At 45.3% G+C, this 26,560-nt stretch overlaps 1 protein-coding gene across 1 annotated transcript in view; it reads right to left on the bottom strand.

Annotated features, from left to right (window-relative positions):
* Positions 1-5,444: 5,444 nt before the first annotated feature.
* Positions 5,445-26,560, bottom strand: part of LOC126523468 (dnaJ homolog subfamily C member 2) — a 134,424-nt gene continuing 113,308 nt past the window's right edge. Inside the window, exons 15-17 of the mRNA XM_050172073.3 lie at positions 25,677-25,793; positions 19,169-19,323; positions 5,445-5,838 (exon numbers count right to left, since the gene is read on the bottom strand). Of these exons, the coding sequence (XP_050028030.2) occupies positions 5,761-5,838; positions 19,169-19,323; positions 25,677-25,793 (350 nt within the window). The 3' untranslated portion in view covers positions 5,445-5,760. The remainder of the gene's footprint in view (positions 5,839-19,168; positions 19,324-25,676; positions 25,794-26,560) is intronic.

The following is a 26,560-nucleotide window of genomic DNA, read 5'->3' as shown; positions in this document are numbered from 1 at the left end:
CTTAATGTAAATTGCTCGATGAGGTGGTCATTACTTCTATGTTGTTCCAGTCACTTTTTAAAGGAAACGCCGGTTTATGCACTGAAGCACAACAGTAACTGAACTGCCAATGCATTTCGTCGGATACTTTCAAAATTAATATCTCGAAATTGGTGGAGTCCCGAGAATTCGTTCTAGGTGGATATGTCTCGCAAACTCACCGGCTACAATTCATAGATTTAAATATGTGCCTTAAGCTAATTATTAAAACAGTTAATTAGTATACTTACATTACTGATTCAATTAAGCACTTTGATTTCTCATAGAAGTAATGGTCGACCTATCGAGTAATTTAGATCAAGGGTTAGAATTGTGCTAACTGCAACAGGCATTAAAAAAAAAATTGGTGCAGCTAAAACAAAATACACTGTACAAACCACACATAAGAGACGAAATAACATTCATTTCAAACCCAGGTTCATTAGCTTTGAAAACTGATATCACAGCCAACAGCGCTACATTAACACAACATCTAGCTGCATACCCAAGGAGGATATTATGCCATCCACACACGACTGCAACTGTGAGTAAGCGTATGGAGCAAGGCACTTCACTACCAGGAGTCACTTGACAATCTCCTGCAGCACTTGCTTAAGGAATCAATCCTATAAAGGGATGCTAGGGTATCACCCACTAGCAGGTCACAGGAGCAGCTTGCTGGCTATATATTTGAAGCACTTGCAAGAAGCCAACTCTTTTCTAAATGCAAGCCAGAATGCGTACTCAGCTAGAACTTCTATTTGAGAGTGTAACACCAGCTGGTCAGATGTCCTCACATTCTGCGGAAGTTTCCTACAGAGGGCCCTAGCATCTATGGGAGCTCCAAGTATGGCGGTTTGACAAACGGGAATGACAGTTCGTAGTTCAGTGATTTGCCTTTTATGCATGTGCATGTGTGCAGAGATCTTTTGCCTTCATGCATTTTTAAAAATTTGATAGCTTGGATATCAAGAAAGAAAACTCAGTGCCCTTCCACTCCGTGAAGTAGGATGACCAGCAAACCTGTGTATGTGGGCTCCTTAATGGCGAAGTGCACTTATAACTTATAGCGCCGAGGGGTGCCAACAAGCCAGCTGTGGAAGAAGACGATGGTGCTGGAGGCAATCCTGATGATGATAGTTTTGTGTTAACACGATCCTGGGGGAAGGAGCTCTGAACAGCTTCGAAAGCGTTACAAGTAACACCCTCAAGAATGTTCAAAGCCAGGAGCACAAAGACTAGACAAATCAATGATCTAGTTATCAGTAGAGCGGCAAGTTGGGCTAGTCGGTGGAAGTTCATCTTGTGATAAGGGGGTTACTGCGCTATAAACACAGGGAAATTCAGTTGTGAGTCTGCGCGCATCTTGTCCACTTCTTCTGTTGTCTGTGTGTTTACAGCTCCATTATTAAGAGATGTACTAGTTATCATTCTCATGGTAGCCGTGTGATAACAGTGACAGAGTTCCCTCTGGTAATTCTAGCAGGGTGATCTATGCACTGGCATCTACAATGCAGAGCTCAGTGAGGCCAGACAATTTTGCTGTACTAAAGCTTCCAGCAACTCAGAAAATCCCTGCTATATGGTACAGCCTGTAGAGTTATTTGGGCTAGCTAGTGTGCCACTTCAAAAGCATTCAGGATATGGTGCAACTAGTGCAGTGGACGATAAAAAAGAAAGGGGCAAATACACCATGCTGTGTGTCCCGTTCTTCCTCTCTGTTTACGTACTATACCCGAGGACGACATTTTGCAGCTGTCAACCCCACATTGTGGGGCCCCAGCTACCACACTTGTATCAGTGTGCAAGTAGACCACACTAGGTGTCGCTCTGTGGCACCTTCTTTTTCCTTGGAGTGGTGCAGCCTGCACTCGAGCAGAGCGCACCTGGGGGGTGCTTGCCGTAGGAGGAGTAAAGTTTACTGTCATGTTAGAATAAGGATGCTATTCTATTACTCACTGGAAAATGAGTGTATAGTTTACTTAAATGCTTAACGGTCTTCAAGGTTTCAAATTATAATGTCCTGAATTATTTATTTACACATGGAACTGTATCTTGCAGTGGCTGCCACACGTGTGATCCGGCTCTGTAGCCTTGTCTGCTAGCCACAAAATGTTGTCCAAGAGCATAGTTGTGCTACATTGAATGTCTTCAGGATAGCAGCAGGAATGTGCCATTCTTACCCAAGCAAGCCTGTTCATTCCCTGCCTAGCATGAACTAAGTCATATTCGTCATCATCATCAACCTTACGTCAACTGCAGGATCAGAGGCCCATTCTACAAATTTGAAATGACCAATTTAATTAGTGTCAAGCGAGTCTTACCCCTTTTCTGCAAATTACCTATCTCATCACAAGAAGCTCTACCAGTGTTAGTATTAAGTTGCCTTACTATTTATTTTGAGAAGCGAGAGGGGGGTGAGGAGTGAATATACATATCTATTAAAGATCCCTTGTAACAGCTCAGTTCCACCACAACAGCAATAATAATACGTGGTGAGATTTGCTACTTGCATTACAAGTTGCAGTGTTAGTGAGCTAATTATCAAAGTTATTTAATTTTATAAATTTGTTTAGAGCAACTTGCTAAAACTATGAAACTGCGGCCCAGCAGCAGCAAAATCAGGTCAATTTATTTTAAAGATCCTTAGAATAGTACCAGTCTTGAGATAACTATTGCTAAGCCATATAATAAAATACATTGGTTCTCCGTCTGGTTTTGTAATATGGTGCTCATGAAGAGGTCACTGTAAATAAACAATAAAATTGTAACTTTAGATTATCGAGTTTACCATTTTAAAGCAACCAACCAACTAAGGTAGATGCCCTAGTGTGAGGCTGTGGATTAATTTTGACCACCAAAGGTCCTTTAACATGCATACACGCATATAAATTCAATTAAAGAGCATTTTAGCATTCTGCCCAGGCATGTACACATTATAAAAAAGAAAGTAACAAACTACAATTACAATGACTTTATTTAAAAATGTAACTGATTACAGTGACCAACTACTGGCCCACACGATTAATTAAAGAATTACTAATATTTAATCAATTACGTCTATGTTAGTTTCCTCCTGAGCTTTGTTAACAATGCACAAATGCAGTAAATAAATTGGCCAGCCCTGTGAAGGACTGCAAAGGGCTGTGCATCCACGAGGCTGCCGTGGGGCATGACTTTTGGTGTTCTGCTCTGGTTCCCGGCAAATTCAAGTGCTCAAAGCTGCGTCACCTGTTACAGCTTGTCTCGACAATGGCTACCTGCAATTGGTTACTGAAACTAGTACAGTGAGCGTTACAGAAGAAAGTAATCAATAAATTATAATGAAACTACCAAAAATGTAACTGATTACAAGCAAATAATTAAATGTAATTAATTACGTACAAGTCCGATCCTGCCCTTATCAGAACCATGGCTGACAGTTGAACATGCGACCTCATTCACAGCAGCAGAGTGCCATAAAATGTCAGAGGCTGTAGTGCTATCCACACATTTGCTTCGTTCTCGTGCATCTGATGGTGATGGCACCTGCGCTGGATACAACAGGTGCGAGGTGCTCCAGGGTAACTGGAAAGGTGTTATGGTTCCAGGACTTGCATTTGCAAACGTGGTGCTTTGCTTGAAGTCAGGGGTACAATCAGGACTCGATGCAAACCAAACATCAGTGGGTTGCCTCGCATTGGGCGCTCACGGGCAGACTACAAATGAAGCTGTGCAGGGTGATATGGGCTGGACAAGTTTTGAAGTGAGGGAAGCTCACAGCAAAATTCATTTTGAAGAACGACTAAGGTATATGAAACTAAGTAAATGGGCTGCCAGAGCATTTAAGTATTTGTACTGGAAAACTACTGACTCACAGTGGAGGAAAAGAGCTAGGAAGCTTGCCAGCGAGTATGTGACTGACATAGTAAGCAACATGGCAACAAAGAAAGTTAAATGCAATGTCAGAGAGGCCGAGACAACCTCCTGGGTGGTGGAAATGGAAAAAAAAAGCCTGTTAAGAGTAAAAGATACCTAAGAGAAAAAAACTATGTAACAGTAGAAATGAGATCAGGAAAGAAACAATTTATGATAATTGAAAGCAAGATCAGGATGCCTTAGAATGCATAGCTATAAAGCATGGTACACCAAGGAAGAAGAAGCATTTGTTTGTTGTGTTAAAGCTAGGGAAACAATGGAACATGCCTTATTAGAATGTGAAGATATCTACCCAGCTGTCGTTTTAGGCTCCTCTGGCCTCCTTGAAGCTCTTGGGTTTAGGAATAGCAGGGTAAAGTGGGACTCGAATGCTTTCACCATGTGTCGTTTGCGTTTGTTGTCTCCGGACATACGGATGCACCTACCGCCTGGGTTACCACGACGTGAACAGACCATGCTGTACCGTCTGTGGTTCGGTGTTGCATTTACGAACTCGTATGCTTTCCTTATTGGAATGGCCAACAGCCCCACGTGCGCCACATGCAACATCAATGAGACGCTCGCACATGTTATCTGTGTCTGCCCGCCGCGATATAGTGCTCAGAGACAAGTGCTATGCAGAGTACTGGACCAGTCGGACAATCGTCCACTATCAGAACTGAAAGCTTTAGGCCAGTACTCCAACAGAACACCCCCCTAAAGGCCTTACTCGCATTATTAAGGTTCCTGCGGTCTGCGGGGCTTCATGATAGACTGTAAGAACGCTGCCCCCTACCACTCTGTAGTGTACGCGGTTTGAAAAAAAAATTAAATTATGGGGTTTTACGTGCCAAAACCACTTTCTGATTATGAGGCACGTCGTAGTGGAGGACTCCAGAAATTTCGGCCACCTGGGGTTCTTTAACGTGCACCTAAATCTAAGTACACAGGTGTTTTCGCATTTCGCCCCCATCGAAATGCGGCCGCCGTGGCCGGGATTCGATCCCGCGACCTCGTGCTCAGCAGCCCAACACCATAGCCACTGAGCAACCACGGCGGGTTGTACGTGGTTTGGTCGTGCTTGTCTCTATTTCTTTTTATCCCCCCCTTCCGCTCTCTTTCTCGTTTTATCCCCCTGAACCCTTCCCCCCGTGCAGGGTAGCCAACCGGAACTGCCTCTGGTTAACCTCCCTGCCTTTCTATGCATCCTTTTCTCTCTCACAGCTGCACAAAGTGCAACTGTCGTTTTCCTTGTGCCCTTTACAGCATTGGAGCGAGCAGCTCTGCATATGGTATCCCATCATTGCCAAGACCTCGTCCATTGTCGCAATCCTAAGACAAACCACCAGAGTGAATCAGTAATGCAAAGCCGGACAGTTTCAGAAAGAAACATGGCGGCCTTCTTGACTAGACTAACTGTCAGTGCAGTATGAAGGGACAAGCGCATAGGACATGCGAGTACCCCAGGTCGAGCCAAGGCAACTGGGACAGAGCCAAATTAAGAAAATATGACTACACAAGCTGAAATTAATTGTGCAGTGCAGTTTATTGCACACACACGTACAACAGCACAAACACAGGGTGCACAGTGCAACAAATTTTAGAAGTGTCTTTTGAGAATGCACACTCACATTTCATTCCCAGTTTTCTTTTTCCTCGGCAAACTTTACCCTGCACAGCTCGCAATCTAGCACAGGCTGTATAGGCTTAGCAGTTGCCTCCATAAGCACCCTCTCGCAGTGTCAATGTCAGGGACACACGTGACAGTCATGACGTAGACTGAGCGGGCATTTCCATTTTATTGGCAATGTGCCGTCACAGCTTACGAGGCCGTTGCACAGCTGGTCACTTTCGACCACTCTGAGCTGCTGCTGCAGCAGCCTGCTGGGCTGCTTTCTTGGTCTTCACGAGTTCCACAAGGTCCTGCGCAGGTGACAAAGAAAGAGGTTTAAAGCCTGAAATGGAAAAAGTATTACACGTCTTGGAGTAGCACGAAGCTACAAAGGAAACCAAACGAGCTTCTGAAAGATTTGTTCTAGTAAAGGGATAAAACCTGGGCCTAAGGCCTTGATGGTGCAGTCTCTCTACCATATGAGCTAACTAGGAGGCTAGCAGAATGCATGGCGAGGTCAAATTAATCGACAACACAATGAACAGAGCACTGTGCATTGTGTCGTGCAAAACTGGTTTTCAAAAATCAGTTTTGTGAAATCTCCAATGGCTAGATCATATGGTAGTGACTGCCCCAGAAAGGTGCTGGTTCCAGGTATGATCGCTGGACCAGTGCAAATGTTAGGTATGTCCTTAGGTACGGTCCCTAGAAACTCTCAGGTATGGTCCCTAGAATATTGGCTAGTCTGCTGTCCGCTGATGGGAGCGAGGACTATTTTGAATGACGCTGGTGGTGGCACGGCTTTGTGGTCCTGATGCTACTGCTTGGCGCTCGGCCACCTGGCTGCTTGTTGGCCAAGCACACACATGGTCGGTGTAGTTTCGCCATTCCTTTTTTTTTTTCATTTTCCGCCGCCGCGTACTTGTGCTGCATAAGAGAAGTATTTGTTATGGGGGTGATGAGAGGTTTTAGCTGCGCAAAATGATATTTGTTCGTAAAGAACTTCTTTTGCTGAGCAGCATGAAGCATGCGTGTGGAGTGGGGATGTTTTATCATGGCCTGAAATAGATTGTAAGTGTACCAACACGTGTCACAACAGCTATGCAGTCCACTCTTGACCTTGCGTATATAAAAAAAATATTTTCGAAAATTACAAGGTTAGTATCACAGATGGTATTGCCAATCACAAGCTTGTACAAATGAACCTTTGAATTGATAGCAAGGACCAGAAACATTAAGTTCAAACCTTTCATGATTTCACTAATGCAGATGATGAATCTGTTGATGCCACGTGCATCTGTTTATGTGATGCAATTGCGTAAACACAAGTAAACACAAATAAACACAGATCTACAACAAAAACTTGTTGCATAACGTTGCATGGCGAAAAGAGGCAGAGACTTCTGACTCTACATGATGAGCGAGTTCAACGCTTCTTACAAGGTCGAAACTTGCCAAGCTACCATCAGAGACAGTGGCTGTAGTCATGGATACTGCGCGCGTTAGGCGTGACTGCAGGGAAACGCGGATGGAACGTGCACGGTGTTGGAGGTAGCTCTGTCTCATCTTTCGGTGCATTGCCTCGTTGGTGCTGCTACATAGGCCTCCGGCTAGTGAAGAAGCCCGGTGAACTTCGGGAGTCCGAACGATACAGAAGAACGCCCAGTGGTTGTAGCAACGAAGTAGCGGCAACAGAGCTGCGAGCGATGGTGTTGTCAGGACTTGTATGGAGCAGTGGGTCTTGAATGATGGCTCCTTTCAGGCGGCCAACAGTCAGCAGAATCGTGGCGACTGCGCAAATCAAACATATAGAACTTGTCATTGTGCTTGATGATGTAATAAGGGCCATCGTATGGGCGCTGCAAGGGCTTGCGGACTGCATCGCGACGGACAAACACACATGTCGCCGTCTCCAAATCAGGAGAGATGTAGGGAAAATCATGGTATTGAGGGCGAAGATGTGGGGCATAAAACTGCGGAGAGCGGAGCGCAACTGCACTACATACTCAGACAGGTCGGGGCAAGGTGAGGTGGATGTAGGGTCGAACAGTTCTCTGGGAAGGCGGAGTGATGAACCATAGATTAGATCAGTAGCTGTACACTTGATGTTTTGCTTTAAAGTTGCCCTAAGGTTAAGCAACACAAGAGGTAGGGAAACTGTCCAGCTGACCATGTTGGGTTGCGCCCTCAAGGATGCCTTCAGTGTCCGTTGGAAACGTTTCGACCATGCCGTTTAAGATGGGGTGGTATGCCGTGGTGCGAATCTGCGAACTTCCTAGCAAGGCCATGAGTTTTTTGAAAAGGCAAGACTCGAACTGTCCACCTCGATCGGTGGTGACGGTAGATGGAACGCTGAAATGTGACACCCATCCCGAAAGGAAAGCTTTAGCGATGGTTTCACTTTTGATGTCGGGAATGGGAAATGCCTCTGGCCACTGAGTAAAGCGGTCAATGCTTGTCAGCAGGTAGTTCTTTCCATCTGATGGAGGCCATTGTACTAGAAAGTCAACATGTACCTTGTCGAAACGCTTCGAAGGTGGTGAGAAGGAACTGCACGGAGACAAGGTGTGACAATGGCACCTTGCAATGGCAATTGCTGGCAATACAAGCAACTGCAAGTCCACCCAAGGATGTCCTTGTTGATGCCCAGCCAGACAAAATGCTGGGTGATAAGGTGTTGCATGGTACAGATGCCAGGATGCGTGAGGCCGTGCAGAGAGTCGAAAACAGCACGACGGAAACCATTGGGAACAAGAGGTCTAGGATTGCCAGCAGACATGTCGTGGACAGTCGAAACAGTGGAGGACGGAAGGGTAATTTCACAAAACTCGATTGTTCCAGGGGCCAGGCAAAGCTGAGCGATCTCTGCGTCTGATGCTTGCACTGCAGCCAGGGCGATAAAATTGACAGTTGTTGGGAAGTGGCACAAGATACGGACAGTGTTAGGCGTGAGAGCGCATCGGCAACAGCGTTCGCAGATCCTTGCATGTGCCGGATATCAGTCGTGAATTCTGCAATATAAGCGAGGCGACTACTTTCATGGGGTGAAACTTGCTGCTGGCAGATCTGATGGCAAACGTCAACGGCTTGTGGTCCGTGGCGATGAATAAACTTTGAGCTTCTAGGAAATGCCTGAAGTGATGCACTGCCATGTAGCCAGCTAGGAGTTCACAACTGAAAGTGCTGTCATTGCTTTCGGTGCACCCCTCAAGAGAGCTTGCCTGAAAAGAACGCTAGCGGTTGTCATGATCCGTCAATGCATTGTTGTAAAGCAGCTCCAACTGCCACGTCTGACGCGTCTGTCATGAGACAAAGTGGGCCTCAGGTATTGGGTGAACAAGAAGGGTGACATCTGCAAGCTGTGTCTTAACAGCTTTGGAAGAGCTGGACATATTCTCAGACCATGTAATGAGAGTAGAGTCCTTGTTTCCCTGGAGTAGATCAGCAAGTGCACAAATCAGGTGAAAACAGCGGGGGATGAAACACTGATAGAAATTGATCAGTCCCAGGAACTCGCATACTTTATGCATCGAAGTGGGCTGAGGAAAGTCGCGAGTGACTTGCACTTTGTTAGGGAGCGGCCGGATGCCATGACGATCAACGTGTTGTCCAAGAAAGTCAAGATTAGGCATGCCGAACGTACACTTGGCTTTGTTGATGATTAGGCTGTACATGGCAAGGCATTGGAAAAGCTGCCAAAGGTGTAAGAGGTGGTCGTCTGCATAGCAGCTAAAGATGAGGAGGTCATCTATGTAGGCAAAGCACAACGAAAGACCTCGTGTGACTGTGTCCACGAAACGCTGGAACGTTTGAGGGGCATTGGGTAGACCAATGGGCATTTGCAGGTATTCAAAGAGGCCAAAAGGCGTTATGACGGCAGTCTTGGAAATGTCCAAGGGTTCGACAGGCATCTGATGATACGCCTTGATGAGGTCTATCTTTGAAAAGATGGTTGCTCCATGTAGTGGTGCTATAAAATCCACAATGTTAGGCTGAGGGTAGCGATCGGGAATAGTGGCATTGTTCAACGCGCGGCAGTCACTGCAGGGCTGCCGATCACCTGACGACTTCTTGGACACTATTTGTAGAGGAGATGCCCAAGGACTTGAGGATGGTCGCACAATGCCAAGCTTGAGCACATGGCCGAATTCGGATCTGGCTATCTCGAGTCGATCAGGTGTGATGTGTCGTGAACGACTGTGCACAGCTGGCCCTGTGGTGATATGGTGGGCGATATCGTGCTTTGCAGGATGCATGAAACTGGACGAGCTAAGCAAATCTGGAAACTCGTCAAATAAGTGCTCACAGACTAATGAAGGTGACTTGTTGGCAACAGTGCTGACGCCGGCTGTTGACGCTATGCCTTGCACCGTTAGGTGTGCTGTAGCATCTACAAGATGCTTGTGGGCCATGTCCACAAGCAGGTCAAACCGACGAAGAAAGCCTGCACCAAGAATCGAATAAGCCACTCCCGCTACGACGAAATACCATCAAAAAAGATGCCGGAGTCCGATGTTCAGTGCAAGGGCGTGTTCACAATGTTAAGTCACAATATCAGTCTTATTGACAACTTGCAGCATAACTGCAAATTGGCGATTCTTTGGAAATCCAGGTGAGGGTGGAACAACGCTAACTTTGGCTCCCGTGTCCACTAGAAAACAGAGCCCAGACACCTTGTTGTAAACGAAGAATAAGCAGCTCCTTGCCGGACCGCCACCACTAGCCGCTTCTAGTGGTGAACCGGAGAGTTTCCAGAGGAAGTGCAGGGAGACGTGCACTTTTGGGCGGCCATGCCGAGTGTGCACTGATACCAGCACTCGCTGGGACACGGCGATCAAGGTGAGGAGCGCCGGCGTGACGAGGAGCAATGCATGATAAGGAGTGGTGGCATGACGAGGTTAGAGAGGGTGCAGATAGGGTGGCAATCTGTGCAGATAGATGGTCTATCTGGCTGTGAAAGTCGTCGCGAAGTGCCTGCAGATCAGGTGGCGAGAGATGAAATGACTCGTGTTGCAGAAGCCGTCACGATCGAAGAGATGGGTGGGAAGACTATGTCCATCACAGTGTTATTAAGTTGTGTGAGATTCGCCAGAGGTAAATCAGTTTAGCAGCAGCGGCAAGCACCATGCGAACAGTGGAAGGCAGGTGCTGCAAGAAAAGTTCTTGGAGCAAGTCTTCATAGAAGGAGGCAGCTTTATTACCAAGGAGCTGCTGCAGACAGTGAAAAAGCTGTGAAGGCTTGCGGTCGCCTAGTTCTTCAGCTGAGAGAATCTGCTTGAGTTGTTGCTGTTGCATCTTGCGTTTCGAAACATGTTGACCGCTGAGACCACTCCCTGACCAACATTGTATGCTGCGCTGTGTTCCCTGCTGAAATAATCTGTCTATGTTTCGTCCCTGTTGAAGGAAACACTCGCTTTTCTCGGTTACCAAAAGGTGAAACAGGAGGTAGGAAAAGAGTGCTTCCTTTGACGGGGACCAAATGTAGACTGAGTTTATTTCAGCAGGGGGAAAGGAAACACGGTGCAGCACACAATGTTGGGCGCAAAGTGGCGCTAGCGGTCAACATGCTTCGAAACCGAAACACAAGATGTAACAGTTGCCTTTCCAACTACAACGCACGGTTAAGGAGCTCCGCCGACAAAATGTGATAGGGGTTTGTCTCGGGCAGAGTAAGAATAAGGACTTGTATTTCCCCAGCAATTCTGAAGGAAGCGCAGACACGTGGTGAAATTTTGAAGCCTGTGATGTTATTCGTGTCGTCATGAACTGGCTGCTGACTTGTGCTAGCCAGAGGGAGGGAGCAGCTGGCCAGAATTTCGGAAGGTGGAATGAAAAACCGGAGACTGCTCGAGACACTGCGGGGTCAGAGGAGGCTTGTGTAGAGTCACCATTCTCACTGTAGTCAGCAAATAGTCGCAAGGTTTTGAAAGTCCATCGTCACCAATATTGTAGATGTCACATGCACGTGTTTACTGATGCAATTGCGTGAACGCATGTAAATGCAAATATAGTAGAACCTTATTCAAGCTCTTTGGAAAAATACCATGAGAAAAATGTACTAAACAGGAAACGTACGATCCTGAGTAACTAAAAAAATTTGACAGACTCGATTATTGTTGACATCTACCTAATGCGAAGCATCGCGCAGATCGTTGTGGCATGAGACGCCAACGTGCATGGAGCTGGGGGTGCTCCGGCGGCCCGAGACGCATCTTGATGTTTTCTTATTGTGTGGTGTTTTAAGAGGGCGATGGGAAACCGAAACGAAATCGGACTGATAAACAACGACGCATGCCGCCGGGAACAGCGGCACATTTGTATTATTGTCTATTAAAAGCATGTAGTACGCTAGCAATGGCACTACACACCTTCTTGCTAAGTCCTCGTCGGCATATTGGTGTCCAAACCCAAACACAGCCATAGTGGTACTCGACATAGTGTCGTCGAAGATTGTAGTGTCGGCTGTCAGTCCTCTGCTGGTCCTTGATCCGCAGGTGGGCGAGCTGTCGGGCTTCTTCGGCCCACCGGAGATAGGTGGCGACGTCCAGATTCTCTTTGTCGGTGACGTACAGCAGCGTGACGTTGAGTGTCATTGTCGGGTTCCTGCCGTACACCATCTTAAACAGCCTGATCTGTGTTGTTTCTTGCACCGCTTTGTTGTAAGCGAACATTACGTACGGCAGGATGGCATACCAGGTTTTGTGCTCGACGTCGATGTACATTGCTAGCATGTCGGTGACGGTCTTACTCAGGCCCTCCGTAAGACCATTCCTCTGCGGGTGTTAGGCAGTTGCCCTCCTGTGGCTTGTCTCGCTGCATTGCAGAATGGGTTGGGCGAGCTCTGCTGTAAAGGCCGTTCCTCTGTCAGTGATGAGGACTTCTGGGGCACCATGTTGCAGCAGGATGTTCTCGACGAAAAATTTCGCCACTTTGACTGCACTACCTTTCAGCAGAGCTTTTGTTTCAGCGAAGCGGGTGAGGTAGTCCGTCTCCATGATGATCCACTTATTTCCGGATGTTGACGTTGGGAAGAGTCCCAATAAGTCCATACTGATCTGCTGAAATCGTCGGCAAGGAGGCTTGATCGGCTGTAGTAATCCCACTGGCCTTGTCGGTGGTGTCTTGCTTTGCTGACAGTCTCGGCATGTCTTGACGTAACGGGCGACGTCAGCAGTCAGGTGTAGTCAGCAGTACTTTTCCTGAATCTTTGATAGCGTCCGGGAGAATCCGAGGTGCCCAGCCGTCGGATCGTCATGTAAGGCGCGCAGTACTTCTGGACGCAGCGCAGAGGGAACAACAAGAAGGTAGTTGGGCGCAAACTGGTGAGAAGTTCTTCTTAACGAGTAGATTGTTTTGAAGTGAGAACGAATACAATCCTTACTTAAGTGCCCTAGGGACAACGTCGGTGTTCTCTTCCAAATACTTTACAAAACTTTTTAGCTCCAGGTCTGCGTGTTGCACTTCGGCAAAGCCTTCTGCATTTATTATTCCAAGGAAGGCACCGTCATCCTCGTCATCTTGCAGCTACGAGTCAATAGGGGTGCGTGATAGGTAGTCAGGCAGTCAGCATCAGAGTGTTTTCGTCCGGACTTGTAAATTACAGTGATGTCATATTCTTGCAGTCTTAGGCTCCACCGCACCAGCTGAAGGGTCCTTTAAATTTGCTAGCCAACTCAACGCGTGATGGTCACTGACGACTTTGAATGACCTGCCATATAGGTGAGGGTGGAACTTTGCTGTAGCCCAAATGATGGTGAGGCATTCCTCTTCAGTCATAGAATAATTGCCTTCCACTTTTGACAGAGATCAGCTAGCATAAGATATCACCCGTTGAAGTCTGTCTTTCCCTGGACTAGGATGGCACTGAGGCCTAGGCTACTGGTGTCAGGGTGAATTTTGGTATCAGCATCGTCGAAGTGCGCGAGTACCGGCAGCGACTTCATGCGTTGTTTGAGTTCTTGAAATGCGTTGGCCTGCGGCGCTTCCCACTTGAACTTGACATCACATTTAGTTAGAAGTGTCAGTGGCTCAGCAATGCGTGAAAAGTCCTTGACAAAACGCCTGTAGTAGGCACACATGTCAAAGAATCTACGCACTGCTTTCTTGTTGATGGGCTGTGGGAACTTTGCGATGGCAGCTGTCTTCTGCGGGTTGGGGCGGACTCCAGATTTGCTGACGACGTGGCCTAGAAACAGAAGCACATCATAAGCGAAGCGGCACTTTTCTGGCTTCAGAGTGAGCACTGATGACTTGATGGCCTCTAGTACTGTTGCAAGCCGCCTAAGGTGATCGTGGAAATTTCTGGCGAAGACGACGACGTCATCCAAGTAAGCAAGACAGTAAGCATGGTCTATTGTTGAGTAGCCTTTACAGAATCCTGCCTGGTCCTTTGCTTGACAGAAGTCTAAGGTGGAGGTGAAGTCCAAGGTCTTATGGTGGAAGTTCTTGCAGGAAAGATCACCAATCCTGCAGACCCATTCACCGCCTACCCACAGTTCTAATTCCTACCCGCGGTTTCTAACCGCAGGTGGGAATTGTGGAATCATGACCCATGTTGGCCTGTAGAATCAGGTCAGGGCCGGAACCCAGCTCCGCACCTTAGAGAGCCATCTAAACCAGAGCTGCCTACACAGATCAAAGTGCAATCGTCCTCTCCTTATTATTTATTGACTTAATTATTCATACAGTACTCGACCCGCCACAACGAAATTGATGGTGCACGAGAAAAATTGTAGAAGCGAAAATTTCGTTGTTGTGAAATTCACAAAAATATGGCTAACCTGAACTGGTAAACCACAAACTTTTATTTCCAAAAGTTAAGCAGTGTCGGTTGCTTCCTTTTCTTCCCAGGAGCATCTTGAGGCGATTTTCACATTCGGCGAGTAGCTGCATCGCAATGTCATCATGCACAGCCACCCAGTTTCTGACGGCATTAAACGCATCCAGTACACGAGATGTGGCCAAGGGTTTTTGATGGCAGCATCTCATAAAAGAGGCCTGTCTCGTCAGCGTTGTAAATGTCACACATGGCATAGTCTTTCAACAATGCCGAAACGTTTGTGGAGATCCAGGCGGATGCGCTGCCTGTGCCTGCCGATGCCGACTCGCGCGATGCCGACTTCGCGCGCCGACGGCGTCAGCTTCTTCTGCTTGGCTGACGTGCCCGATGCAAGAGCTTGCGCTATTGCCTCTTTGGACTTCAAAATGGTTGACAGCAAACTGGGAGAAATCCCAAACTTTTCCACAACGTCGCCTTTCTTCTGCCCACTTGCAACTTCGGCCAGGATCTGAGCTTTATGCTCCAAGGATAAAAACTTTCGACATGGTGGCGCCATATCGAAAAGCACGCTTAAACAGAACGGCTTCTCTGAGCAAATCGAACAGCGCTACACGTGCACAATACGAATTGTCAATTTCACTAGCACTAACTACGCACCCATAGAGTTTTTCACTACAGTACCTAGAGCGAAATCTGGCGCTGCTGCGCTGTGGTATGCGTGGCAATGCCGGTATATTGTAGATTCGGATTGGCATCGTTCTCATAGAGGCAGGAAACCTTGAAGACGCGCTTGGCAAGTACCGTTCCGTCTGTCACAATGATACATTTTCTACTAGAACAGCATGTGAAAAGCTGCTTTAGCTTTATTATTACGCGAAAACATGTTTTGTTTAACAATGAGAACTTGTTATTGTGTGTACGACTACATGTTACGTAAAAAGTATCAGCGGGCTGCTAAAGTTGGAGGACAGACGACAAGGTTCGCGTTCGCTTTGAAACAGTTGGTCGTCTGTTCTTGCTTTTCTTCGCTTGGTCACGCATCGTGGGTGAGTAAAGATGTAATATGCATGAATGGAAACATTTTATGGAGATTTTACTTTCAGAACGCGTTATTTGCGTAGCCATATCCACGTTTTAGACGAAGCCTCTTACAACACCAGCCAACACGAGCCTCGCAGACACATATGCCGTCATTCCCATGACGGCACGGTGCCTCCTTAAGAAACTCCCATAGACGGTGGCGCCAGATTACCCTCTAGGTGTTATAGTGAGAAACTCTATGTACGCACCGACGGCGCCGAGATGCAGCATGGACTGACGAGACGACTGAGCTTTTTATGTGCAAAATGTTCGAAATTGCCTTTCCTGCACGGCAACTTAAATTCCGAGCCTCGAATTACTTCATTAGATTTTGTTGAAACGGAACGGCATAAGAAAAAAATGTTCGTTGTGGTGACGATATTTATGCATTGACTCCTATGGGCAGCTGACGGGGAACCAAGAATTATTTGTTGCACCGGAAATTTTGTTGAAGCGGCGTTCTTTGTAGCGGGGTTCGACTGTGCCTCAAATACCCCATTTGGGGTTCTACGTGAGGGTGGGCATATTTAGGTCATGTTTTCAATGAATGCCTTAAACGATGAATGACAGGAGTTGTGCACCACTTCAGCAGGTAGATGATTCCAGTCTTTCGGTGTTTGAATGAAGAAAGAGTTAAGATGAGCGGTGGTGTGAGCTGGAGGGGGATAAACAGCCTTTGAATGGCTATGACAGGATGAAGTGCGATGCGAAGGAATGATGTCGGTCTGGTGAGCCCGCGTCTGGGCATTTCGCGCGTCGGCACCTCGGACTGCGCGGCTAGGCATTTCGCGCATCTGCACCTCGGACTGCGCGAATAAGCGCATCGAGTGTCGACTCCTCGGACTGCGTGGTTAGGCATTTCGCGTGTCTGCACCAACAATATCTATCATAACCCCCCCCCTTCATAAAGAGAACCTCATCATGAGCTCTGTTCACTAGGCCCCTTGGGCTGGCACATCTGGCTGCAGAAGGGATCGAGGCATCATACAAAAGTACAATTCTGGAAAGCACCTAGCAGCTGCATATCTATAACTGGCTCTGTGATCCTAAGTTCCAAAGCCATTGTTAGGTGAAGATGACTTGGAAGGCAGTTACTTACACTCAGAGCCTTCATTCAGTAACATGGTCAATTCTACAATATGAAAAAAAAAAAAAAACGCCTCACTGATTGTTTTGGAGACCGCTATCAATCAGGCAGCCTGCAGGTACAACATTGGAACTATATTCATGCCCACACAGAGTTCTGCACCTCGGTATGAAACCCAGGCACCATGCTCTTGTAGAGAATGGTGCCTAATAAAGTTTCTTGAGCTAGTTCAGTGGCCAGTGTGCTATTATTTTGACAGTGTGCAGTCACACATTCAGTATGGTCAGTCTAACAAAACATAGAGCATCAAAACGGTGCCATTTGTATTGCTGTAGATCAGCGAAAGCTACATATGTTTGAAACTTCAAATGCGTTTATTTCAGTTCGATGTTTTTGCATACCGTACTCAGCCTTACAGGTGTTTTGTCTGGGTTGTCTTTGGCCAAAAATGACAAGGGTGGTATCATGATCTGGGGGGTGATGCTATTTTTATTACTCTTGCACCGTCATGAAAATTACATTTAGGTATAGTACTCGCTGCTAATTTGAAAAAAATGTTCATAATAAATGCAAAATTGTTTTCTTGTCCATAAAAAGCTTCCAAATGAATAAAAATAGCATCACCCCCTACAGTAGGTCTTTAGCAATGGTATCATGCATTTAGTTTTTGGTTTAGCAAGAAGGAATCATTAAAAACCCCGTAACGAGTTTGAAATTAATTTGACTTCAGACCTCAATATTTTTTGAACTGGTACAGCTATCGAAAATCTAATTACAGATTTGAAGTCAGCACGAAAAATTACCCCAGACAGTGGAGTTTGTTAAAGATTCACCCAAAAGTAAGAAAAAAGATTTAGGACCCACGTCCCCCCTTAAGTGTAGTGACGCTAGTGTGGTAAGAGTAGTCAGAATGAAGGAACCTTGCTGCACGATTCTGTATGGATTCCAGTGCTGTTGCCAGATTAGATTGGTATGAGTCCCACACTGAGCATGCGTATTCCAGTTTGGGTCGAACGATTGTTAAATATGCGAGTAGTTTTAATGAGGGGGGGGAACAAGATGTAGATTACGGCGCAGGTAGCATAGTACATGATTGGCATCATTGCTAACGCTGCAAATGTGTGAGGACCAACCAACAGTGAAAAGAGGAGGAGGTTATTGCAAGGTTCAGATGGGCAAGGGACAAGATTGCGCTGGGCCGACCAAACAAGTCGTCAGCGTGTTGTGCAATGCTGTGCCGTGCCCATAATGAAGTGACAGCAAAGCAAACCCCTGGCCTCTATAATGTCAAGCCAACTTGCGGGTGTAGTCTTACTTTGGAGACTGTACATGACGCACTGATGCCTGTACCCATGACTCTTTGCACATAGATGGGTTCATGTTTGTTCGTGCATTCTAGATCCTATTTTAATACTACGTGCATCTAATGTCACCCCTAGCAGAGATGGCGCACTCGTCACTCTTAAACAAAAGCGAACAATGTAAAACAGTGTCTGCAGCATAGCTTGCTTGAAAGTGATATCGGTTACGACGGGAGCACAAAGTAAGTTTTGTGGTGTGAGTACAGTTTTTCCCATATGGAATATTAATGCTACCATGTAAGCAGCTGCTACAGATGACCACGAAGCTTTGCCAAACCAATACGATGCTATTTAGGATGCCTGGCAACACATTTCAAATCCGCAAGAACATGATGCAACTGCCTAGCGTGTCCTATGTTGTCATATAGCCTGGTGCTTTTGCACTTGGTAGAGCTGACCAAAAGCATCTGTATGAATTAGAAAGACACTAAAGCCCCACCAAATGAGAAACGGAGCCCCAAAAGTTCGCTCACTGGCACAGACGGTGAGTATTATAATCCTTGTATACTTTTGTGTGAATGAACTGTTTCCAAAACTTTGTAGCCCAATTTTTGAAAAGTGCTTTTTGTGTTTGCTACCTTGCTTGCAGAAAGCATAGCATGGTAACAGCAGGACAAGTTCTTATTCCACTTGTTTTATAGTAATCCCCAAGATGTGCTTCAGGGCAAGACCATCTCAGTTTCTTAATCTAGACTTTGTTTTTATTATTATTTCATTATTTCGTAACCACATTGTGTTGCTACATGGCTGTGCGAATGCGATGTTGAATATAAGAATTGTAAAGTCGTTTAAAAAAATTATAGCACTGTCTTGCCCCAATGTCCTGGATTGCACATCTGTGCAAGCACTAAAACCGAATCAAACACTCTTGCTTGTTTCACTTCAATGCTAAACTTTTCACAAGCAGGCAATATGTAATTTCTCATAAACAAAGTCTGTTTACGTAACTTATTTGTATATTTGCATTTAGATTGCTAATACAATTTTCAATGTGCTATATGCAAAATTGCAGCATTCTGCACTAAAAAATAACAATGTTGTTCTCAATCTCCTTATACCCCCTTAACTGTGTAAAAAAAAAAAAAAAAAGCAAGCTCTGTTCTGTAGGTGCGCTGTGAACAGGCACTCTGCTCATAGCAAAAGTGATCCGCAGCAGAGACAAACAAATGCTAATGGAGATTTATACAAAATGTTTGTGACGTGATGGCAAAAACTTCAGTTGCCACACATGTATCAAGAGGTATGTTTCCCGCCACACGTAATCCACACGCCCGTATCCACACGTATTCGAACAAAGAGGACAAGAGGGGCCTCCTCTCCAGTTGTGCCCGCACCTTGTAGCGGCGCATACACTCCTTCTTGGAACGGGTGGGCACACACTCAGCGATGCGGTCCCAACGGTCGGGCGTGCTCGCCGGGTATGTTTTCAGGGCCTGTTCGAGGAGGCGCTGCTCTTCTGCCTGCCACACACTGCTGCCTGCACCGTCGCCTGCAGGACCACACCACAAATGCACAAAATCGTCATCACTCCATTCATGCTAACGGCAGGTTGAAGCTTAAGTGGTGACAGAAAAAGATGGCCACGCCACATAAGCCATGACAACCGAGGCATTACTGACCACCTTAATTTACCAAGAAAGGATGGCAGGGGCAGATACTGTTATGTAGAAAGCAATTGCAGTTGCAATTCAGCATAAGAAAATGTGGATATAACAAATTATCAGATATAATGATGTAAATAGAAAATTTTTCTCGCTGATATTCGCATTTAATGAATGCATGTTTATAACAAATACAGGATATATCAAAGTTGTTTTAGTGTTGGTGGTGCCTTTGTTATGACGCTCAACTGTATATACAACTGTTTACATGGTAGCCCATTGGCTATGGCAAGGCACTGTGAAGCTTGTGGTTGGAGGTTTGACCACGGTTGGGATGACCACATTTCGAAGAGGGCAAAATGAAAAAAAAGAAAGAAAAAAAAAAGAAAGCCACTCGTGTACTTAAATTTAGGTGCACATTAAAGAGCGCCAGGTGGTCAAAATTAATCAGGAGTCCCCCATTGCGATGTGCTTCATAATCTTGTACAATAAAAAGTGGCATTCTTCAAAAATGGGAGGTGGTGCTTGGTTGGGTTGGAGCACTCACTCATGATATATGATAGAAATGTGCGAATGAGAAATTTTCAAATATTTGATTGAATATTATGCTATTCGATATTCGCTTTGGCTCGAATTTCAGTATTCAAAGTTTTTGAAGTATTTGAAACCAACAAATATATGTATCTTTCCACAAATAAGCAGCACCCCCACGAATTACATTGTGGGAAGAAAAAAGAAAATTGCGCATATAACCCACAAACATAACTGCATACAACGCCTGAATCTTTGTAAAAACAGTTTTTATTTGCGGGTACACAAATCGCCCGCGTCATATCTTCAGCAAGCTGCTCTGTTCCCCACCTCCTTAGCAACACTGATGGTGGAAAACTGCCCTAAAGGTGGTTTCACGGTGACGGGACCTGCGCTGCCGTGAAGCAACACCTGTAATCGAAATTTGCATGCAACCCGCACCTCGACTTTACTGTTAAACTTTAAAATCTTGTTCATCGTGCACGTGCTGAATGTAAAGGGTTAAGCTCCACGTAGATGGAAAGCACCAAGGTGAACTTGCACAACACAGCAAAAACTGCCGGTGTCGCAGAGCTAAGGTCACACTTCACAGCCTTGCAACAACGCACGACAGGCAAACTTGAAAGCCTCCCAATGCCTCTAGCATTACAATATTTTAAGCAGGGCTGCGGGAATACTAAACACAGACTTTCATCTAATTCGACTTCATTTAATACGATCCCGACCGAAGGTTCCGAAGGGCGCCCATACATTTCAATGGGACCAAACTTTCAGTGCTTCGATCAAAAACTTGGTTTTCGGTGGATTACTTGAATTTGTCTGGTCAGCATCGCTGCAATTCAGCCACGTTGGCTGAAAAGGGGTGACTAGGAAAGGTACCACTGTCATGGGACAGTGGTACAGCCAATTATACAGGTGCGCATGTGGCGTCTCCAGTCACAGTACCTGGATAGCATACTGGCAGCCATTCAGAGCTATTCCTGACGTTGCTGTGGCAATTTCAGCCCTTGTTTCATCACCATGCATGTCTCGTAAAGGAAACCGTTAACGGGACCTAGTACACATTTCTTAATTATACACATGCGCACGCGCCATGTACCAAGAAGCAGGGACAAAACATCTGTGTTTTCGAAAGCTAGCGAAAAGGGAGGCGGTAAGATGAAAAAGCCAGCAGATCCCACGCACTGTGGGAATTGATGTTATGCGAAGTAGTGTGTAGGGAGCCTACCAAGTTAACGAAACAACCATGAGAGCACAAAGACGTAGGTGGCTGTTTCAAGACCTACATGACACGCATCTCAGTACATTCATGAAATGACCTATCATTTATATTTGTCATACGCTCGTCATACTATGCCAATTTTGGTACATACCGAGATGTAAGCGGCTGTTTCTGACCTACATGACACACGTCAGGACATTCATGTCATGACCTATCATTTATATTCGTCATACACTCGTCATACTACGCCAATTTTGGTACATGCCACAATGTAAGCGGCTGTTTCTGACCTCTATGACACACATGTCAGGACATTCATGTCATGACCTATCATTTATATTCGTCATGCACTCATCATACTATGCCAATTTCGGTACATACCAAGATGTAAGTGGCTGTTTCTGACCTCTATGACACACATGTCAGGACCTATCATTTATATTCATCATGCACTCATCATACTATGCCAATTTTGGTAGATACCACGATGTAAGCGGCTGTTTCTGACCTCTATGACACACATGTCAGGACATTCATGTCATGACCTATCATTTATATTCGCCATGCACTCGTCATACTACGCCAATATTGGTACATACCAAGATGTTGAAAAAAACGTTATTAAATTATGGGGTTTTACGTGGCAAAACCACTTTCTGATTATGAGGCACGCCGTAGTGGGGGACTTCGGAAATTTCGACCACCTGGGGTTCTTTAACGTGCACTTAAATCTAAGTACATGGGTGTTTTCGCATTTCGCCCCCATCGAAATGCGGCCACCGTGGCCAGGATTCGATCCCGCGATCTCATGCTCAGCAGCCGAACACCATAGCCACTGAGCAACCAAGATGTAAGTGGCTGTTTCTGACCTCTATGACACACATGTCAGGACATTCATGTCATGACCTATCATTTATATTTGTCATGCACTCATCATACTATGCCAATTTTGGTACATACCACGATGTAAGCGGCTGTTTCTGACCTACATGACACGCACGTCAGGACATTCATGTCATGACTTATCATTTATATTGGTCATACACTCTTGTCATACTATGCCAGTTTTGGTACATACCAAGTTAATGAAACGACCATGAGAGCACCAAGACGTAGGTGGCTGTTTCATGACCTACATGACACACGTCATGATATTCATGTCATGACCGATGATTTATGCTCGTCATACATTCTTGTCACACTATGCCAATTTTGGGCATACCAAGATGTAGGCGACTGTTTCATGACCTACATGACATGCACGTCACAAAATTTTTATGTCATAACCTATCATTTATGTTCGTCATACACTCTTGTCATACTATGCCAATTGTGGTACACATCAAGTTAACGAAATGACCATGAGAGCACTGCTTCAATGCGCGTAATCTACTCACGAGAAGAAAAAAATTTCGTTCGGCTTGCTCCGCTGGCCGCCATTTTTGTTTTGGTGTCCCGCACTGCTACAGCGGCTATGGCAGGTTCTGGCGTCTTTTCTGCTTTTTGTTTAATTTGCTCCATTGGATAGTTTGACCAGTTTTGTCTGTCCCATCAGGATCGAATTAACAGAAGTTGACTGCAGCAAATTTCCAATCAAGTATCGAACTGAACCAAGAAGAAAGTCAAATATCAAATCGAATTTCAGATATCACAAAATGTTTCACAGAATTTTGGGCATGAAAATACAGTGCTGCACCTGTTCAAGAGCCTCCTAGCATTGCATGTTGCAAGCTATCAGTAACATAGGCACATAAAAATCAAGATATACAATACGATCTACACTTAATAAAGGGGACACCAAATTAGTATGCCAGCAATGATTATAGCTAAGTTCTAGTATGCCAAGGTCTGCAAAATATTTTCTTTATGAATAGAATTTATGTTTAATAGGATCAAGTGCTTTTTCCCCTCTGAAACTAATGAATTAGTGATGTTCTGTTGCAATGAATACTAACGAAGCTCTCAATTTATTAGTGGACCTGGGTCTTGTGGCAACCTGTCATTGCATAGCAAGTTTTGCTTTGCAGTTCTTCTCCAAAATACAAAAGGGCTGGCTATCGCAACTGTGCAGCAGGTGGGTTTCGTAAGGCCAATCTGCGTGACAGACGAACGGGCTGCACATCACATGAATCGCGTAGCCGGCGGAAACAATAAAGAGCAGGTGCTGTCCACACCTGCTCTTTATCGCCGTTTTATTGTCAGGTTCAGCTTGATCTGCCACCTGTCAAAGATTCTAAAATCTCCAGGGTCACGCAAGTTAGTGCAACACTCCACCATACACCAGCCTCTCGTTCATCTGCCATCCGTGTCAATGCAAGCAACCGCGTCCTGACAATTTCACGCCTGCCATGTAAATCCAAAGCTAGTCTTGTAGCGGGTCGCTTGAAGCTACAAAGAGACTGATAGTATGTAAATATTAATCGCATCAGTAATGAGAGACTGCCGTAGGGTGTGTTGCAAACATGGCGGCTGTGAACACGTTGCCATTCCTTGTCGTCGTTGCTAACAACCTGAAGTTGCTGACAACCGATGAAGCAGTGCCAATTAGGCCTAATGGCCTAGGCAGTATGGCCGTGACGAAAATTCACTGCTGGCCTATGTGGTATTGGGCCGCAAGCCCAGCCCCACAATACCATTGCAGCTGGTATGCTTCTACGGGTGGCTCGCCACACGAGCCCAAATTCAAACGTGCAGGTTAGATTGACAGCTGTTCAAGCGGCATAAAGTTTGCTGCCACGTATCCAACACTATCTGCGTGCCTATCGGTGGCTAACTGGCCAGATCTTCGCACTTTACGAAATACACGCTGCTATTGTTGCTGTTTCCCCTGTCCTTCTCCACCTACCTTGTACTGCTACCTACGCCTGTAACGGATCCGGTCACAAGCTTTTTAACAAGCTTAAATTGCTTACTGTTAAACAACTTTTTAAGCTGAAGCTCGCCTTGTATATACGCAAGAAAATTGGAAACGATTTGAGTAGTTATATGGCTCAGTGCTACCCTACTAATGTTCTCTATGATCTCCGACACGATCGATTTAGACTACCGTTATTCCGGACCATTTATGGTAATCAAACATTGCTTTACCTTATACCCAACCTTCTCCGCAACAATAGTTATATCCACAAACTTTTTGAAAAATGTACTTCTATCCACAGCTTAAAGAAAAATGTTACAATGTACTTACTATCTGGTACTGTGTCCTAAATAAGTTCTTGAGTTAAAAAAAAAAAAAACTTTTTATTGTTCTATAACCTCTGTGTTCTGCTGCGTTTTCTAACAGTTATGCATTGCTAGGAATGGTTATGTTACATTTTGTATAATGCTAGCACAAAGTTTGTACTCTTTAATATGTTGCCATTTATGTACGCGTTTGTTCTTGTTATGGGTTATTGCTGTTGCATTATTGTGTGATTCCGTTAATCAACTTTACACGTCTAATCGCGATGTTACTTCTGTTCATGATAATTTTTTTTGTGGTGCTTCAATGTACAAAGCCATTGTTTTTCTTTTTTTATTCTCACTGCTTCTGAGCAAAAGTATGGGTGGAGGGACCTCGGTCAGGCAGAGTTCATCTGCCTTTAGTCCTTTCAACCCAGGCAATGTATGTCTGAATAAACAAACTGAAACTGAAACACCAATGTCTTCCCTGCTTTATTTACACCAGTACGCTAAACATCTTGTGGACAAAGCATATATGCTGCCCTTGATGCCCCTTTTGTACTGAAAACGAAGTGAAACACTCGCTTGGACAGCAACGAGCACGAGGTGCATGCGACATGTGGCACTGTTCGGGGGACCTACACCAAATATGTTGAATATTCGAAAAACCAAATAGTAGATATTCAATTTACGAGTCAAATTATTTGAACATTCTTTATTTAATTCGGTGCTATTAGATATTTGCACAGCCCTAATTTTAGGTAGACTGAAGCACCGCAGTAAGCAAGAGCCTGTGAACAGATTTGCTGTGTAGCTGGAGATGTAAGAAATGTTGAACATACATTTTTGCATGAAAATACCTGAATAATGGCACTTTAAAAATAAACTGACTCCGGAGATGAGCTTGCTTCCTTTTCAACAAATATAGAACCAGCCTTCTTGAATTTGTTAACACATGGCTCTTATGTCAAGTATTTATGAAAATTCTACAACCATTTGAGTTATTTGCTTTGAAATTATTTGGCACTAATTACTATTCACTTCGACTTCAGTTTGAACCAAAAAATTTTTATTCACACAAGCGCACTATGCATAAAACATGCCACTATGCAAACAAGCACTTCGCATACAACAAGTGCTGCTGAGTTTCCAGAAGGTTAATCTAATAGCCTAGATTGCATGGCTGCAGTTGTGTATTCTTCAAGCCCCTCACCACCATTTTTATGTTTTTTTTAGTAATGCTGTTCGGTTGTTCCTTAACGCTTCTACCAGACAGCAGTTTATCCTCAATGTGGGTCGGGCTTTGCCTGAGAAAGAGGCACCCACCGTCAAAGCGCTGTGACGGGGTGGGCTCATCCTTGAAAGCCACCTCGGCCTTGGCACCCAAGGACTTCTGGTGCTGTTCATATGCTTTGCGGTTGGCCTCCTCCTTCAACTGGGGGTCTGAAACAAGTACAGACAGTGACAACAGGCGCATAGTTAAAATGTGCGACAATGCTTGCTGCATGCGTGTGTGTGTGTGTGTGTGTGAGTGACAGTTCACTCAGCAGGTTAATTGTGAATGAGGAAGAGGAAGTGCGTGCAACTAAGAAATAAAACCCAGTGTTCCCATTGGTGTTCCAGTTACTTTATTAAGAAAACGTCGTTTTTTGTATTGAAAGGCACACTAAGGCAAATACTAAGTCGATGTGCACTGTTTAAATACCATTCCAGAAACCTCACGATGCTTGTTTGGTGCCAAGAAAGGACTTCGTTTACAAGAAAATTGTATCTGAAAAGTCGGAATACCATATTCATAATTCATACCACCCGAATACCTGAATGCCATATTCTGGGGAGTGGTGAGGTTGCATAAGCCATCACCACCCTTTGTTGTCGTCGGTGAGTAAAATGGCATCCGACATACATATGGTGGTACCAAGCCAAGACAGAGTGGTGGATTCGCCGCTGAAGCTGCTTTTCGGTGAAGTGGCGTAGACCGCTCGCGCATCCCGGGACATCACATGGAAGTTGAATTCTCTGCTACTTGCAGTTTGTGAGAGTTTCACGAGCCAGCAAAACCAGCGTAGCATTACGCGATAACGAAACTACTGAAACGCAATAGCATGGGTGGTGCGGAAGCGAGTGAAAACGAAACCTTTCGACCGCCCGTGTCATTGTCAAGGGTAATTTCAATGGGTTCCTTTTTCTAAAAATGACATAGAACTGGA

This window comes from Dermacentor andersoni, chromosome 6 (assembly GCF_023375885.2).
Source record: "Dermacentor andersoni chromosome 6, qqDerAnde1_hic_scaffold, whole genome shotgun sequence".
In the NCBI taxonomy this organism is placed as follows: Eukaryota; Metazoa; Arthropoda; class Arachnida; order Ixodida; family Ixodidae; genus Dermacentor; species Dermacentor andersoni.
Note: the sequence above shows the minus strand (reverse complement) of the source record. Positions and strands in the feature narration are given on the sequence as shown.